Source organism: Mytilus edulis, chromosome 13 (assembly GCF_963676685.1).
Source record: "Mytilus edulis chromosome 13, xbMytEdul2.2, whole genome shotgun sequence".
NCBI lineage: Eukaryota > Metazoa > Mollusca > Bivalvia > Mytilida > Mytilidae > Mytilus > Mytilus edulis.
The window spans coordinates 45,132,902-45,152,219 of record NC_092356.1 but is presented as its reverse complement, the minus strand read 5'-3'; the positions used below and the strand labels follow the sequence as shown (position 1 = coordinate 45,152,219).

Genomic DNA, 19,318 nt, shown 5'->3' with positions numbered 1-19,318 from the left:
GTTAAAATGTTTTGAAATGTTTATATATTTTTGTAAAAGGGTCAAAGTAAATACTTTGTCAAAATTTTAAGAAAATTAAACGAGCCAAATTAATTTAAGTTAAAATGTTGGGTACCACCTTAAACAGAACTTTCGATACTTTTGAATAATAAAACAGTGCCAAAGTCGTAAATCCACTACTAACCGTGTATTGAATTAAGCCCCGCCTCCATACTAACCTAATATTGAACATACACGGTCTCCATGAGGACGCTGTTAACCAATCACATTCCTAGAAATGTATAGGAGGTAAGATAATACGTTTTTATGTAGTTGTTTTATTGAAACATTTATTGTTTTACAGTGATGACGATTATATTACAATGTTGACTGCTGTACCCGGATTTGTTGGCGTTTTAGTTATTATGTCTGTTTGCTTTGCTCAAACATTATTGTCAATATAGAATTCTATGGAATTGTCATTCGAGTTGGAGGTTTCGCTAGCTATAACACCTGGTTTAATCAACCATGTTATACATTTAGGTAGATAAAATTGAGAATGGAAATGGGGAATGTGCCAAAGAGACAACAACCCGACCATAGAAGAAAACAACAGCAGAAGGTCACCAACAGGTCTTCAATGTAGCGAGAAATTCCCGCACCCGGAGGCGTCCTTCAACTGGCCCTGCCTGTTCTAAGTCAGAATTGTGACAGTTGCTTACCATCCGTTAGATGTGTTTGAGCTTTTAATTTTGACATTTTAAAAAGATTTTTTCCGTTTGGAATTTCTCAGGATTTCGGTATTTCTGCTATTTTACTTTTCAACACATGTATACAAACACACATATTTGTCTTTTTATACAACTTATTAAACGAAACAATGCAATAGAATGTTTTACCATTAGAAGGTTGCGATTTGTTTACAATTTTCCTTATAATTTCATAACAAAATTCCGTTGATGTCCTCCTGTTACTACTGAAATAATCTGAACTAAATATCATTGGAAGTTCAAATTTTTCTCTCTTAAAAAGCACAGTTCTACAAATGATTGTATTCAATATTTGTTCTTTGGACAAAACAATTTCTAGTATGTCTTTTTTAAAATTATCATGTGTTTGTTTAATTAATAGCTGTTCCACTTCAATCGTTCAAATACCATAGTCTCCTGCAAAAGAGAAATACAACTTAAATGAGAACGTTTTAAATTAGTAATGTTGCCTGTGTTAAATTAACAACACATTTTGTTTGATACATCTGGATGAGTATAACGGGGTCCAAGTAGATAATTATTTGGTTCAGACAACATTTATCTTCTGAATTGTGACTACACATTGTAAATGAACTATATAGTTATACTACATATTACTGTACTCAAATGTACAAAATGTACGTGACATGTCCCTCAAACAGACCTTTCCAAATGTTGGTCTCGAGTGTACATGATAGGAGCATTTTAAAATCAAGTGTGACAACCACCACTAGTGTTAAACTGATAATCGTAACTGGAATAAAGACGATCTCAATAAAAAAATGCCATTGAATTATGATTATCATCCCGAATTTTTCGACGCAATTGACATAGACAATTATAGTGAACCTTTATGATTCAAATATGATGTAACTGTATAGAAAAACCTTGCAGCTTGGTAATTTGTGACAACAACAGGCTATATTTGAGAAAAATGACTGAAACGATTTTACCTATTTCTGCCGTCGCCTCATAGGGATCGTCGCAATTCCAGTAACTATTATCATTGTTACTAATGAACCACATAAATTGATATCACAATTTTGTATAGGCATTTTTATTTCGTTTTCGACTTATGAGTTTCATGATCCCTTTGTTATCTTGTGCCTCTCTTTTATCTTTCTGTTTATTTGCATGCAAAAAAGTTAAATGCATTATTGAAATTAGTGTCAGATTTGCTAAGAATCTATTTTTAAGATTATAATTCCGTCAGAGGTAGGAATAATGCCTCAATATTATGACCATTATGTTGTAACATAGATGTAAAGCTAAATAAGGCCGATTAAAGATTGATGTCCACATTATTAACTCACGACAAAGCTGTTTAAAGTCGACATCTTTCATCCTTTCGAACATGCTACCTATGCCATGATTTTGTTTACTCTTATGGAGTATTTGTGTCTGAAAGAAGGAGTTGAGTACTGTTTTTTTTTTTTTTTTTTTTTTTTTTTAGATTTGTTGTAATGTTAAATACTAGTCATAATCCCTCGAAGTTTGGATGGATTCAAAAAAGAAAAAAACGTACACTTTATGAGTCCAATGCGTCTGAAGCGCTTTTTTGATTTAATTTCACCACGAGCGCTGAAAGCGAATTGCAAGATGTTATTAGGTCAATCAGCAACCCTTTTCTGCAGGTACATTATCGTTTGCATCGATACATTGTTATTTTGTCTGTGTTGCATTTGGTGATTGTAACTGTCTTCGTGCAATTGCCCTTTAGCTGTAGTTTTCACTTGCCTACGTTAGCAAGGATAAAGCTTCCTTTTTCGTTAAAACCCACTTTTGAAAATCTAGTAAAATTGTGTAATTTTTTTAGCTATAGGTTTCCATGAAATGTAGAGAATTAATAGTTTTGATACACATTGCAGATGTGAACTCGAGATAAAATGTGGTGTTTATATCACCAGATACAAAAGTTGTGTTTATAACTGTATATATCAGCAGATACGTTAACGACCGACCTCTTACAGAATTAACGAATACTGACAAGGTAGAGTAAGTTTAATTGTTAAGGTACAAAACCAAGACAACACATTTTTTAGCAGTCTGTATGTATACACAAGTTAAAAAGAAACTTACAATCATGAAACACGCACATACAAACAAAGCCTTTTCCTCCATCTCCATACCTGGAACTGTACAAACAAACAAAATTGATACGATAAAAGTCTACGAATTTAGCTCACTTATTAAGGCCACTCTATTGCTCTAAACATGATCAAGGATTTACAACTCCTATTTTATAAAACTAAACACTGAAGCTTTTTCCAGTGTGAAAACTAGAAGCCTCCCACGAAATAGCGGTACAAATGGCCAAGTGTTGAAACATAGAGTCTAAACACAGTAATTAGTTGGACAGTAAGGATTTCGACACGGTCAAAGCATCTTATTATATTTCGTAAAAGAGATCAAAATGAGGAACATACTGCAAAAGACCACATTCTTCTCGACAGAGACGTACATATGTCGATGATCTCGGTATGAAAATAAAAACATTAAATAGTGTGGAAAAGTGTGATTTTAAGTAGTTTCTTTAACTTTTTAACTCAATAGCCGTATGAGCTACGTAAAATTCGTTTGGAATGTACCAAACACTACATTAATACGTCATATCACAAATATTTTCGATATATTTTTTAGTGTATTGTATCATAGTTATATGACCCATCACCCCATAGGATTTATTGTTGGCTATAATTCAATCAGACATTTTATAAATATAGAGCCTAGGTGGTCGTGTGTTCTAGCGAGTCGGGAATAGTGCAATGCGATTGACAACGATATCACAGTAGCATGAGTTCGAATTCCGGTCTTTGAAGAACAAAAACTTTGCTTCCGCAAATTTACAGATCTTACACTGTTAGGCTGATATTAAGACGAATTACAAGAACAAACTCGTGATATCGCGGGTCCGTGACTGATTTAAAGTATATAACTACGCGTAAGCCTTATTTAGTATTGGTAGTGTCATCTCATAAAGTCATGCCGATCATAGGATACACAGTTTTCTCTGCTTTCAAATCTTTCTGCTTGTACCCGTCGACCTGGAACTTATCAATTATTGGTAATATTAATTATTTGGAAAACAAAATGTCCTGGAATGGAGTATTTTTTAATCAACAGCATTGTCCTATATTAGTTATAAATAAAGTTGAATTCTTTGATTCGCTGTTTTACGTCATGTCCGCTAACAAATTGAATACTGTATCTCTACGCCTTATTTTAAGACCAGATTTTTAGTATTCGTATTGTTATCTTAGAAAGTCTTACTGATTAAAATACTACAATAGGGAACAAATTGACAATGATTGAATTATGTAGTGTCAAACCTGTGATTATGACCCGTGTATTTAACAAAATCCTAAATACACCGTTTGATGGTGCGCCTGTCAGATGCGGAACGTACAAGGTAATAGGTAACAGGTAAATATACTATTGGCATCGGTATCGGATTCGACCCGCAACTTGTTAATTATTGGCAATATTAATTATGACGAAAACAAAAGGGTCTGGAGCGGTATAATTTTTAATCTACACCATTGTCCTATATTAGCTATATATAAAGTTAAATTCTTTGATTTGCCGTTTTTACCCCATGACGGCTGACAAATTGGACCTCGTTCTTTTTGTATTATAGATATTACTTATCTTCGATAAGAGTGTCACTCCTCGATGTTTTACAAGTTGGAACTCAGATATGAATATTTTTTTGACAGAAACCGTAGCAGAAATGCTATTCTGTTTTTATATAAACAATGTTTGGAGATTATCTTATTTTTGGAAGAAATCCTGCGTGGATCGATATTCTAAATATATAATATATAAAACCAGTTGATTTATAATTATGACAAAATTACGTTTACATTCACAAACTAACAAATCAGCTGTTGTACAACATCCGTCCCATTTTCTGTAAATTCTTGGTTTTAAAGGGGGGCCTGGTTTGGTGTCGTTCACCTAAAAATGTTTTTAGAATATATATGAATTGGGTCTATTTTCTAAATTGTCATATGTAATACTATACGAGTTACAAGGATATCATGACATGATCTATTATAGAGAAATATGTATGCTTTCCCACTTTAACAATTATAGGATAGAACAAATTGTACACCTTTGATACCGTATGATTATTAAATAAGAAACAACACATAATATATAAAAGAAGGACAGAAAATACCAGAGGAACAGTCAAACTCATAGATAGAAAATAAACTTATATACTTTATAGATTGTCCTGTTTGATACATGATTTATTTTATTGACTTTGATCTGGCTCTCACTCTGCGATTGGTACTTTTTGGGGATCTTTTTTTGAATGGTATGATAGTTTAATCTGTTGTTTTGCTGTTTCACCACTGTCCTAGGTTTAGATAGGCTTGGGCGCTTTAAAACATGTTGAACCTTGCCACATTCTGTAAGTTCAAATCCCAAAATAATCAGAAGCCTGTAGTTCAGTGGATGTCATTTTTTGCTGTACACTAGTATTATATTTTTTTTGCGGTTGCTGTTAAGTTTGTGTTTAAATCAGACTGTTTGTGTTCCTACTTGTATTGTTTTAGATTTTGTTATATAGAAGCCTCTATATCTAGCTTGCCATATATGCAGTATGAGTTTTGCTGATTGGTAACGACTGTGCTGTGTAATATATTTGTTTAGATCTGCGACATTTGGTCCCAGGTTGAGAGTTGTTTTATTATAATCGATAGACTAGTATACCAAAATAAATATTAAGGGACAAACGTGAACTGCGTTTACATGGTGGCAGATACATGAACCTACGCTAGTAAATAAGTAACAGATAATTATAGGAATATTGTTACTTTTTGTTGTTCAGAGATAGATGAAAGTACTGCAGGCATATATCTTACTTTTACAAATAGCTTAGGATTTTAACAATACTATGTACTATATACAGTCTTTTAAAAGAAGAAACATATATTTTGATTTCATCATGATTATGGCTATCTACTATTGTCACGTTTTGTTCGCTCACAAGTTTACACTTTTTCAATTAAATACAAAATACTCATAAATTCATAGAAAGTAATTTGTGGCACATTGAAAGTAACGGATTCGGTTGTGATGCAAACACGGCGATTTGGGGGATAAGATCATTGAGTACAGCAAAATAAATGATTTAAAGACATTCAGTCTATAACAATTAACCCTAAATTTTCCAAAAACCATATACACAGTATTTGAACTCGGACAGACTAACTTTAAAAGGTATAAACTTACATGAAAATTAGTTTCATCACTACAGCAAATGCAGAAAAATGGGCAACATTTACTCCATATATCATACAACTCCTGATTGTAGACGTCGTACAGGGTTATATTAGTTTTCCATTTAGAACCACTGAAAAAAGTTTAAATCAGTAAGATGGCAGATGTAAACATTCTAACTGAGTATATTGAGATTGGTGTAAGGCAAGTTTTTTTTCTAGTGCACACTTTATTAATAATAACGTTCAAAGTAGTAGAGCCAGGAACCGAAAAATGGCCCTGTACAGTTGTTTTCAACATCAATTATAAGAGTACATTTAATGTGTACTTGAATGTATTACTACATATTTGATATTTCAAAGTATAATAAGAAAATTATAGATCTGCTTCATATTTATAAAGATATAAGCTTTTAATTAGGAAAGTATTTCATTTCAGTTCATCATCATGATTTCATATGTGGCCAAACCCCTCTGCCATTGAAATATTTGTAGAAAAATTAAGAATGAGTAATACAAAGAATATTTAGCAAAACATTTTGTGGACAAAAGGTGTCACCAATCGTTGATTTTTTAGTTGATTTTTAAAAAAACTGTCATAAATTGTGCAAAAAAATCGGGATTTTAAGAAATTCATTTACATTTTGACTTGACAAAAACGTTTCCTTTATGACGCAATTTGTGTAAATCTTTTAAGCTGCGGTACTTTTGAACATTTTCGCATATGTTCCATCAAACTGTCACTTCTTTTTCGCAGTTGAAAAACATTCAAATGTTAGGGACGACATCAAAAGATCAATGTAAGATAAAAAAAAAAACTTAATTCAAATAGTTTAGGGGGGAAAGGGTGAACTAATGCAAGATTTGGTTATCCGACATTGATTTTTACATATATCCATATGGGTCAATCAATTTTTCCCAATTTAAGTTAAGAGGGGGTGGGGGTCAGTGAAAAAACTATGTGAATTAAGTTTTTATCATTCATTGAACTTTTAATGTCGTCCCTTAAGGGCCACAATTATGAACAAGTGAAAAATAGATTGAAAAAATATAATTACAAAAACATCGAACAAAAAATTCAAAATGGAAAGTTCCTTATGAAATCCAAAATCAAAACGCCAAGCACATAAAACTAATGGAATACAACTATCATATCCTGACGTGGTACAGGCAGTGACAGTGGAAGCGATTATTATTCAAGATACGTCTATTTAGATGAACAACGGGTTCAATATTTTTAAGGATGTATTCTTCTGACTTGTCAGTCTCGTTCAGTCTCGTTGAAATCTCGTTCTTGAATTATTTCCAAAACATGTGATAGAAGTGGAAAATATCAATAAATTTTAAAAATATTATAAGCAAACATAAATCTGTGAAAAAAATGTGTATTTACAATGAAGGGTTTTCGCGTAAACCAGTTTTCAAATTTTACGACCAATCAAGTCAGTATTTTTAGCCAAAATTTTGAGAAAATGGGTGAGAGATACAAAAAACGATTTTACAAGAATCATGTACATCCCATATCATTTTGGTCTTTTTAAATTTCTTAGATATGTCTTTTTTCATTCATTTATGACAAAAAAGTTGAAATGATATGCATTTTGTTCTTACAACTGAGAAAAATCACAAAAATACAAAATTGACAGCATGGTAAATTTTACACAAAAAATATGATAAAACTTTCTTATATTAACACCTACCTATAGTTTTTGTAAGTAAAATTTATTCAGATTGGTCCACTTCATCTTTATAGAAAGTATGAGAAAAAGTTTAATTGTGAAACTGTGATTTTTTTCATGATAATAGCCCAAAAATAGGAAAAAATTGATGAAAAATGGGGAAATCACCAAAATTGGGCATTTTCAAAGGGCCGTAGCAAAAAAAGAAGTACACCACCATATGATTTTTTCTTCACCAATTATTTTGTTACAGTCTTATAAACTTAAAAATTAGGTTAAGAAAAAAAGTCTAATTCTAGAAATTTTTGACTCCTCAGAGGTGTACATCCTTAAATTGCCGCTAAATAAATCTTGAATTGATCGATAGAGACATAAAATGCATGCTTTTAAACAGGCTAACTGTGAAAACTGTAACTCGCCCTGAACCGGGTATCGGAATCAACGACCAGACTTTGTTATTTTAGAAGAGAAATATAGCTGTAGCATCAACTGTCTAAAATGGCACACAATTATCAGTATTAGAGAACTGTGTATGCTATTCTTAAATCATCGATGAATATATATTTTCTCGAAACTGCAAACAATTGCAGATTTGAATTACTACCAAATTTATTTCATCAAATACGAAAACTTCTTTAATAAGGCCTTATAGTTATGTAAATACTCGTATTACTATGTGGTTTAGATACTATGTGTTTAATGGGACAACTATTCATTTCGACTTTTGTCAAAACTAATTCTTTTCGATCACATATAGAGAAAATAATTTATTTCCGCCATTTCCTCTCGTTTTAATCTGATGTTTTTTTAAACAAAATGCCTGAGGGTATTAAGAGCCATTTTTTGGTCCCAGAAATCGCAAATATAGTCAACTAACCAAAGTTTTTTTATATTGATATTAAAACTGAAGTGCATAAAAGTCATTTGCATAGATTTTGATCATAATGTAAACGCGCAGTATATTTACACAGACAGATATATTGCACACAGCACATTTTATAAAATACATTTTGTAGCTAAATTTGTCTTGGATAAAGCTCTGTTTATATATAAATATCATTGGTGCGATATCAAAATGAGGTTATTTTGGCAGTTAGTTGTGGCTCTGCATATAAGAAAGGATGTAGCCGTACGCGTAATGCATATAAATATGTTAGACAAAATTCAAAAATATAATTTTCTACTGGAATAACGTTCTACCTTCTGTGGTTACAGAATTAGGAGGGAAACGGTAACATAAATTTGTAATTAAGCATTGTTTAGCAAATGGTGTCATTACAGCCATAAACTAGAACGTTTTCATGGGAACTTGTAAAAAGTAGTGTCTCTGTGTATAAGGCGAAAAACACGAAGACTTAAATGAAAAATGAACGTTAATCCACTAAAAAAATATGTGTGAATTGTCTTTGAACTGTCAATATCCTTTTCCATATTTTTCAAACATATGACATTTTAAATTGGTGATATATAACTCGAATGATTAACTATCAATGCATAGTGTTTAATGCTTGTGAAGTCTCCGGTGTTAGCATTTTATATTTTAAGAGGCTATATTTAAAGTTAAAAGACAATTGAATCTACAACTTGATTAATTTCAAATTAGGTAAAAAATGTGATGGCTACTCTGGGGAATTGTTTTGGTTTATACATCGAAAATTGTATCTTATATGAATTTTGTTTTTTTCAGCTATAAGAGGGATATGAAAAATATTTTGATTTGGGCATTGAAAATGCAAAAAAATAAAATTATTCAGCTCTTAATAAATAAGCCAAGTTGCATCAACTTTAAAATTATTCTGAGATAAAGCTTTTGGTAATATTAGGTTAACAAGGATAAGGTCGCAGAATGAGGATATATTGGACGTTGATATTTGATGAAGACCTAATGCCATATGTACGAGAGATGCAAAGTACGGTCATCGTCCATAATAAATACGTTGTTTAAATCTAGTTAAAAAATCATTACGTATATAACTAAGAGGTTTAATTTAATGGGAAACATTTATAACATTAAAAATGTAACTTCTTGTTTATGGTTGAATACACGTTTTGCTGTCCTAATTGCTTCGCCATCACGATGAGCGATGAGGAGCTATTAGTTTCAGTCGAAATACACGCCATCTTTAATAAATTATTTATTAAGTATAGATTCTGATTGGATGCATTATAATAAGGCTGAGATACAGCAACAGCTATTGGCTGTAATGAGATAAAGAATTGCAGACTTTTCTCGTCCAGGATAAGACATCAAATGCCGGAAAATTAACTATGTGTATTTCAGTTCCAATCTTCGTCATCAATTCATGTTCGTTTTATTATGCATACATTTCACATATAAATTCAATATTGAAATATCAATTATTAATACGTGTTTAATTTATTTGTTACTCTGAACGATTTGTTTTGCTAAACAATGTTCCTATACAATGTTTACAAAAATGCGTTATCTGTATTTTATAACATCTGACAATATAGGCACACTTTCAGAAAGGCACACCTCAAGAGTCGTGTCTAAATTTATAATTGTTTTAATTTTCAACAATTTTAGGCATGGTGTATAACGCATACTTTTAAAAAATATTCATTTTATATCAATCAGTATCTAAAAATATAACATTTTCAATAGTAATTTAGCAACCACATGTACACATCTAACCTAAAATTAGTGTAGAACGAAGCAGTCCATAGCTTTTTAGAAAGCTAAAACTTCTGTAGCAAATTAATTTTACTGTTGAAGAAATGATGATGGAAATTGTTAACGACCTTGACTGGCTAAACAGCCCTCGCATGGTCGGTTGTAAACATAAACTTACTATTGTCTTATATATCCAATCACATGTCCACGTGGAGCTTCGACCTTCATTACCCAACCGCAATGGTCCCCATCTGCACACCAACAACATCCAGCACAACATTTGAATTCTCTTGTACAACGCATAACTTCCTGCAAAGTTCATCTTTTTAATTACTTTTAACAAAATTACTAATGTCTATTTCCGAAAGTGTACACATGAAGGATATGCGGGAAAACAACTGTCCCAAGTCAAATGCAGTATGCGTTACATGTACTAGTTTTGTGATGATAGTTTTGATTATATCGCGTTTATTAGTCAAATAGACATAACATATTATTCGTCGTTTATTTTTTTTCCAAGGGATCCGTGCTTTGTAAGATTTTTAAACTAAAGAAATATGATTTTTGAAAATATTCCTAGGCTTCATGTCTCATTGTATTTTTGTTATTTGTCAATCTACATTAGAAAATGATTATTAATATCTGCTTCTCTCCTCAGTTGATGGAATATGTCACTGCTGAATATTACAGGTTTTTTTAAACCTGAATACCATTTAAAACAACTTAGAGTTTATTCTCCAATTTAAAAAAAGATAGGATGAACAGTTTGTCAATTTGTTCACTTGGTTGATGTCATTGAAATATCAAGTTGATTAAAATTAAAAACTAATAGCCATAATGGAGCTACTATTTGATTTTTATGGGAGGGGGCTAGGATGAAAAATATTGTCCTGCGTTTTGTTTTAGTTGTAATCTCTCCTTCCTTTTTATTTTCACTCTTGTCGATGCTGTCTTTTTTATAAGTTTATCCTGACCTTTATCTTATATGAATTGTCATCATGAATATTTAGAAAATTGCTCATCTTGTCTTTTTTTAATCGAAACTCATGCTTTTTTTCATATTTCAACCTAGCCTAACCCCTAAAAATCCAAATGTAGCTCCCTGATATATTATTTCAAGTCATATTAAATTGATATAAAAGGAATATGTTGATTACTAAAAATATAGAATTGATCAAGCGTACAATTAAAACACAAAATTTTTACCATGTACTAGTATTGTTTAAAAAAAAAATATAATTTACAATAATTAAAAGGGCATTGGGTGCGGGATATATTACACTCTTCAATGGTCGATGGTTAATTATGTGACATATAGACTATGCTGATATATATCATCAGGCCCATGCATCGTAGCTTGCTTGTTTTATATTTATTGTAATTTGAATATACGTTTTAGTAAGTTTCAAATTAAATATTACAATTTGATTAATGTCGTAAAATAGGAATTTGACATATAATGCCCCTATAAAAGAGTGAATATAATTGTTACGACTACAAAAGTTTAAGGTATTCTGTATGTATTACTACAATAATTAATGCATACATTAAAATAGATAAGCCTAATATTGAAATGACAGCCATCCTTCTACACTATAAAACCGAAACTGTGTTTCAACATAGCTAAGTTATGTCAGATTGATGTATATTTGATACAACGAAGACAAGTTACACTGTATAAACTGTTATCTTCCTTATAATAAGGCTGAGATACAGCAACAGCTATTGGCTGTAATGAGATAAAGAATTGCAGACTTTTCTCGTCCAGGATAAGACATCAAATGCCGGAAAATTAACTATGTGTATTTCAGTTCCAATCTTCGTCATCAATTCATGTTCGTTTTATTATGCATACATTTCACATATAAATTCAATATTGAAATATCAATTATTAATACGTGTTTAATTTATTTGTTACTCTGAACGATTTGTTTTGCTAAACAATGTTCCTATACAATGTTTACAAAAATGCGTTATCTGTATTTTATAACATCTGACAATATAGGCACACTTTCAGAAAGGCACACCTCAAGAGTCGTGTCTAAATTTATAATTGTTTTAATTTTCAACAATTTTAAGCATGGTGTATAACGCATACTTTTAAAAAATATTCATTTTATATCAATCAGTATCTAAAAATATAACATTTTCAATAGTAATTTAGCAACCACATGTACACATCTAACCTAAAATTAGTGTAGAACGAAGCAGTCCATAGCTTTTTAGAAAGCTAAAACTTCTGTAGCAAATTAATTTTACTGTTGAAGAAATGATGATGGAAATTGTTAACGACCTTGACTGGCTAAACAGCCCTCGCATGGTCGGTTGTAAACATAAACTTACTGTTGTCTTATATATCCAATCACATGTCCACGTGGAGCTTCGACCTTCATTACCCAACCGCAATGGTCCCCATCTGCACACCAACAACATCCAGCACAACATTTGAATTCTCTTGTACAACGCATAACTTCCTGCAAAGTTCATCTTTTTAATTACTTTTAACAAAATTACTAATGTCTATTTCCGAAAGTGTACACATGAAGGATATGCGGGAAAACAACTGTCCCAAGTCAAATGCAGTATGCGTTACATGTACTAGTTTTGTGATGATAGTTTTGATTATATCGCGTTTATTAGTCAAATAGACATAACATATTATTCGTCGTTTATTTTTTTTCCAAGGGATCCGTGCTTTGTAAGATTTTTAAACTAAAGAAATATGATTTTTGAAAATATTCCTAGGCTTCATGTCTCATTGTATTTTTGTTATTTGTCAATCTACATTAGAAAATGATTATTAATATCTGCTTCTCTCCTCAGTTGATGGAATATGTCACTGCTGAATATTACAGTTTTTTTTAAACCTGAATACCATTTAAAACAACTTAGAGTTTATTCTCCAATTTAAAAAAAAGATAGGATGAACAGTTTGTCAATTTGTTCACTTGGTTGATGTCATTGAAATATCAAGTTGATTAAAATTAAAAACTAATAGCCATAATGGAGCTACTATTTGATTTTTATGGGAGGGGGCTAGGATGAAAAATATTGTCCTGCGTTTTGTTTTAGTTGTAATCTCTCCTTCCTTTTTATTTTCACTCTTGTCGATGCTGTCTTTTTTATAAGTTTATCCTGACCTTTATCTTATATGAATTGTCATCATGAATATTTAGAAAATTGCTCATCTTGTCTTTTTTTAATCGAAACTCCTGCTTTTTTTCATATTTCAACCTAGCCTAACCCCTAAAAATCCAAATGTAGCTCCCTGATATATTATTTCAAGTCATATTAAATTGATATAAAAGGAATATGTTGATTACTAAAAATATAGAATTGATCAAGCGTACAATTAAAACACAAAATTTTTACCATGTACTAGTATTGTTTTAAAAAAAATATAATTTACAATAATTAAAAGGGCATTGGGTGCGGGATATATTACACTCTTCAATGGTCGATGGTTAATTATGTGACATATAGACTATGCTGATATATATCATCAGGCCCATGCATCGTAGCTTGCTTGTTTTATATTTATTGTAATTTGAATATACGTTTTAGTAAGTTTCAAATTAAATATTACAATTTGATTAATGTCGTAAAATAGGAATTTGACATATAATGCCCCTATAAAAGAGTGAATATAATTGTTACGACTACAAAAGTTTAAGGTATTCTGTATGTATTACTACAATTATTAATGCATACATTAAAATAGATAAGCCAAATATTGAAATGACAGCCATCCTTCTACACTATAAAACCGAAACTGTGTTTCAACATAGCTAAGTTATGTCAGATTGATGTATATTTGATACAACGAAGACAAGTTACACTGTATAAACTGTTATCTTCCTTATAATAAGGCTGAGATACAGCAACAGCTATTGGCTGTAATGAGATAAAGAATTGCAGACTTTTCTCGTCCTGGATAAGACATCAAATGCCGGAAAATTAACTATGTGTATTTCAGTTCCAATCTTCGTCATCAATTCATGTTCGTTTTATTATGCATACATTTCACATATAAATTCAATATTGAAATATCAATTATTAATACGTGTTTAATTTATTTGTTACTCTGAACGATTTGTTTTGCTAAACAATGTTCCTATACAATGTTTACAAAAATGCGTTATCTGTATTTTATAACATCTGACAATATAGGCACACTTTCAGAAAGGCACACCTCAAGAGTCGTGTCTAAATTTATAATTGTTTTAATTTTCAACAATTTTAAGCATGGTGTATAACGCATACTTTTAAAAAATATTCATTTTATATCAATCAGTATCTAAAAATATAACATTTTCAATAGTAATTTAGCAACCACATGTACACATCTAACCTAAAATTAGTGTAGAACGAAGCAGTCCATAGCTTTTTAGAAAGCTAAAACTTCTGTAGCAAATTAATTTTACTGTTGAAGAAATGATGATGGAAATTGTTAACGACCTTGACTGGCTAAACAGCCCTCGCATGGTCGGTTGTAAACATAAACTTACTGTTGTCTTATATATCCAATCACATGTCCACGTGGAGCTTCGACCTTCATTACCCAACCGCAATGGTCCCCATCTGCACACCAACAACATCCAGCACAACATTTGAATTCTCTTGTACAACGCATAACTTCCTGCAAAGTTCATCTTTTTAATTACTTTTAACAAAATTACTAATGTCTATTTCCGAAAGTGTACACATGAAGGATATGCGGGAAAACAACTGTCCCAAGTCAAATGCAGTATGCGTTACATGTACTAGTTTTGTGATGATAGTTTTGATTATATCGCGTTTATTAGTCAAATAGACATAACATATTATTCGTCGTTTATTTTTTTTCCAAGGGATCCGTGCTTTGTAAGATTTTTAAACTAAAGAAATATGATTTTTGAAAATATTCCTAGGCTTCATGTCTCATTGTATTTTTGTTATTTGTCAATCTACATTAGAAAATGATTATTAATATCTGCTTCTCTCCTCAGTTGATGGAATATGTCACTGCTGAATATTACAGTTTTTTTTAAACCTGAATACCATTTAAAACAACTTAGAGTTTATTCTCCAATTTAAAAAAAGATAGGATGAACAGTTTGTCAATTTGTTCACTTGGTTGATGTCATTGAAATATCAAGTTGATTAAAATTAAAAACTAATAGCCATAATGGAGCTACTATTTGATTTTTATGGGAGGGGGCTAGGATGAAAAATATTGTCCTGCGTTTTGTTTTAGTTGTAATCTCTCCTTCCTTTTTATTTTCACTCTTGTCGATGCTGTCTTTTTTATAAGTTTATCCTGACCTTTATCTTATATGAATTGTCATCATGAATATTTAGAAAATTGCTCATCTTGTCTTTTTTTAATCGAAACTCCTGCTTTTTTTCATATTTCAACCTAGCCTAACCCCTAAAAATCCAAATGTAGCTCCCTGATATATTATTTCAAGTCATATTAAATTGATATAAAAGGAATATGTTGATTACTAAAAATATAGAATTGATCAAGCGTACAATTAAAACACAAAATTTTTACCATGTACTAGTATTGTTTTAAAAAAAATATAATTTACAATAATTAAAAGGGCATTGGGTGCGGGATATATTACACTCTTCAATGGTCGATGGTTAATTATGTGACATATAGACTATGCTGATATATATCATCAGGCCCATGCATCGTAGCTTGCTTGTTTTATATTTATTGTAATTTGAATATACGTTTTAGTAAGTTTCAAATTAAATATTACAATTTGATTAATGTCGTAAAATAGGAATTTGACATATAATGCCCCTATAAAAGAGTGAATACTACAAAAGTTTAAGGTATTCTGTATGTATTACTACAATAATTAATGCATACATTAAAATAGATAAGCCTAATATTGAAATGACAGCCATCCTTCTACACTATAAAACCGAAACTGTGTTTCAACATAGCTAAGTTATGTCAGATTGATGTATATTTGATACAACGAAGACAAGTTACACTGTATAAACTGTTATATTCCTTACTCTGCCATCGTTCTGTTCAACATGCATTTCAAATCCTCGGTTTCGTCCGCACCACAATCTGTTACAATATTCAGATTCTGAAATAAAGGAATTGTGCTACCATTTAAAATGTTTGTAGTATATTTGTATCTGTCTTAATCATGTTAATGAAACCCTGCTCTGTTTCTTATGTTTTGTTAAAGCAGACTCAGATGTTTTTTTGTTTATTTTTACGTAATCGCCTTCATGTATCCTATTTCACAACAGAGGTAGAAAAACGAAAATTATCAAATATACCAAACAACAATAAAATGCAAAACGAAACATTTATCCAATGGCAAAACAAAAAGCATATCAAATGAATAGAAAACAATTGTCGTACTCCTGATTGGTATAGGCATTTCCTTATAAACCAAAAGGACTATATCTGGCTTTATAGCTAGTGAAACCTCTCACTGGTATGATAGTCGTATAAATTTCCATTATGTTTAAATATTTAAACAAAACACACAGACTTTATAGATTACAATGTCAAAAATAGGGGTGCAGTAAAGGCAACAGGAGTATACCGTTGTTCAAAAGTCAAGATCGATTGAGAGAAAAAAATCCGGATACAAACTTGAACTGAGACTTGGTACAGGCATTTTCTTATGCAGAAAATGATAGATTAAACCTGTTTTTTTTTCTATCTAAACCTCTTGTATGAGAAACTCATTTTTCCAAAAAAGTTTATTTTTTTGGATTTTTGAATTCTAATAACTAAGTTTTAGATTATTGTATTCTACAGGCAACGTATTGCATTTACAATGTAAAGATCACACAAATAAACAAACTGATTATATCTGTGCAAGCTCTACTTTCATTTTTGAAAAGAATATTTATCTCTAAAAGACAAACACGAAGCAAGATGGTAGGCAATTGTGGAATTTATTAAACTATTTATATTTGTATGTTTAACTAATTAGTATATCTATAATTGTATAGTTGATTAACTTCAACTTTTCTAAGATAGTAAGATTACGGTATGTTCACATCCAAGACTTATGAGTATGTAATATTATGTAGCTGTAAAATAACAATGTCATATATCTTTTAAATTCACCTAATATCTTGTAGCAATGATCAATGATAAACAAAACCTAAAACAACGCAAGGTTTAAAAAAACTGATAGTAAACATTCTTATCTACCAGAACATGCTGTCGATTTTGATAATTTATATCGCACCTTCATATGCAAGATAGCATCTCTCTCCTGTACGATTTCCAATGCTGAATCCGTTTGCTACATGTACATCTATGGGCGAGTTTGATGTAACTGTGACTAAAAAAAATATTCATTAATTTATACAAGATGTGAAATGTCCATTAATAGCAATATCTTTTTCATCCAACAAGATTTTGTCAATTAAACAATTAGACAGTAAAAGCAAAAAAAGATGTTCATTGCACTGAACAAATCCGATGACTTCTGATAACGAGATAAATAGGATTTTGGCATAATGCATCTCAAAATTAGATATATTGGAATTGTTTGTGCCACGTCCAAACTAAACTCAAATCAAGGATCTGCACCTTACCAAAATTCATTCCCTCGGTCTCTTTCGCTCACAGATGTAACACTAAAAGAAAGTTTAATCTCATAAAAAATGCATTTGCTACTAACTTGCTACGAAAGCACTTAATAAATAGTAAGCCAATGTTTTTCGTGTCTTAGAGGAAAGGCGAATACCTTTCCCAAGTTTTATCTACAGCAGCCAATTTAAACCACGTATGCAGATATAAATGCTAGGTAATTCAGTATATAGAATAAATGGGGGGGGGGGGGGGAACGACAAAAGGTACTATTTGTGCTCATAACATGATGGTTACGATTACGTACGTTTAATTAAATCAACTATTTGATGGAGATAAACTTCATCCATCTTAGCCAAGTTTCCCAGTCCAAGTGGATATCGACGCATCATACCGCCATAAGAATGGATTGGTTCTTCGTCTTCTGTTTGTATCGGTTTACCAGATACATTATATACTATAATCAAAATCATAATGACGTGTTCATGGTTACGCTATAAAAACTATTATATTTTGTCACATGCAGTACGGGTAATACTGGAAACAAAATATCCGTTTGGGATTCTAATTTGATCTTGAAACAGTTATTAGATTTTACTGTGTATTTTTTTTAACTCATTTTGATAAGACCGATTTTCTTTAAAGTCATATGAAACCTCAAATTAAAAAAAAAAATGATGCATATAATTTTTATAACTGAATGGATAGTTTTCATTATAAAACTTATATACATATTCTTCTTTTTTCTGAGAAAAAATCTTTAATTTGTCCACATTTAAAAGAAATTTACTTGTATTTAATTGCTTGCTTCCAGGAATCAATTCGCCGACACATTTTCCGTATGCAAAATGACCTTAGCGTGACCCTCCTCGTAAAAATCCGGTGATCGCAATACGCATGGATGTCATTAAAATAAACAATTATCTAATTGTACATGTTAAACACGTGCTCAATATCCATGCTTCTTTATTGATTATTTACTATAGGTGACAGTTGGTAAATTACGGCTTCAAGACACGACAATTAAGTAGCTGCCATTTGTCACCTCATAACAGACTCTAAAAATAAAAAAAAACCGAGATAAAAAAAAAAAAGATTATACGATATATTTGCGTAAAGTATGATAAAATCGTGCACCGAAGACTAAGTTTATGATATATACATGCATTGGTTCAATAATTGGATAACCATTTTTTTTCACCAGTCACTCGTTTCATATGACTTTAAATATACATTGATTTCAGTACCTGTAATAATTAATGATTAAAGTGGTATATTTAAATGATTTATTCCCATAAACATATACTGGTATCTGAAAAGGTGATATGTTTCTTGTAGATACGTTTCGAAATTAATGTTTTACTTTTTATAGTAAAACAGTTCTCTACATTTCATTGTAGTTACAACTGATGAATATATATAACTTTCTATGCACTATCCATTAATATCAGATGTAATGATAACACCAATGATATAAAGCG

General features: G+C 31.0%; 1 protein-coding gene across 1 annotated transcript; it reads right to left on the bottom strand.

The window, feature by feature from the left end:
• Positions 1-301: 301 nt before the first annotated feature.
• On the bottom strand, positions 302-18,351 carry LOC139502217 (phospholipid scramblase 2-like). Its single transcript, XM_071291650.1, has 8 exons — positions 18,145-18,351; positions 17,491-17,586; positions 16,286-16,362; positions 14,779-14,909; positions 5,970-6,090; positions 4,592-4,685; positions 2,808-2,863; positions 302-1,145 (listed from the first exon to the last, which is right to left on the bottom strand). Exons 1-8 carry the CDS (start codon positions 18,308-18,310, stop codon positions 1,104-1,106), a joined length of 783 nt encoding a protein of 260 aa, XP_071147751.1. The 5' UTR covers positions 18,311-18,351; the 3' UTR covers positions 302-1,103.
• Positions 18,352-19,318: the final 967 nt, after the last annotated feature.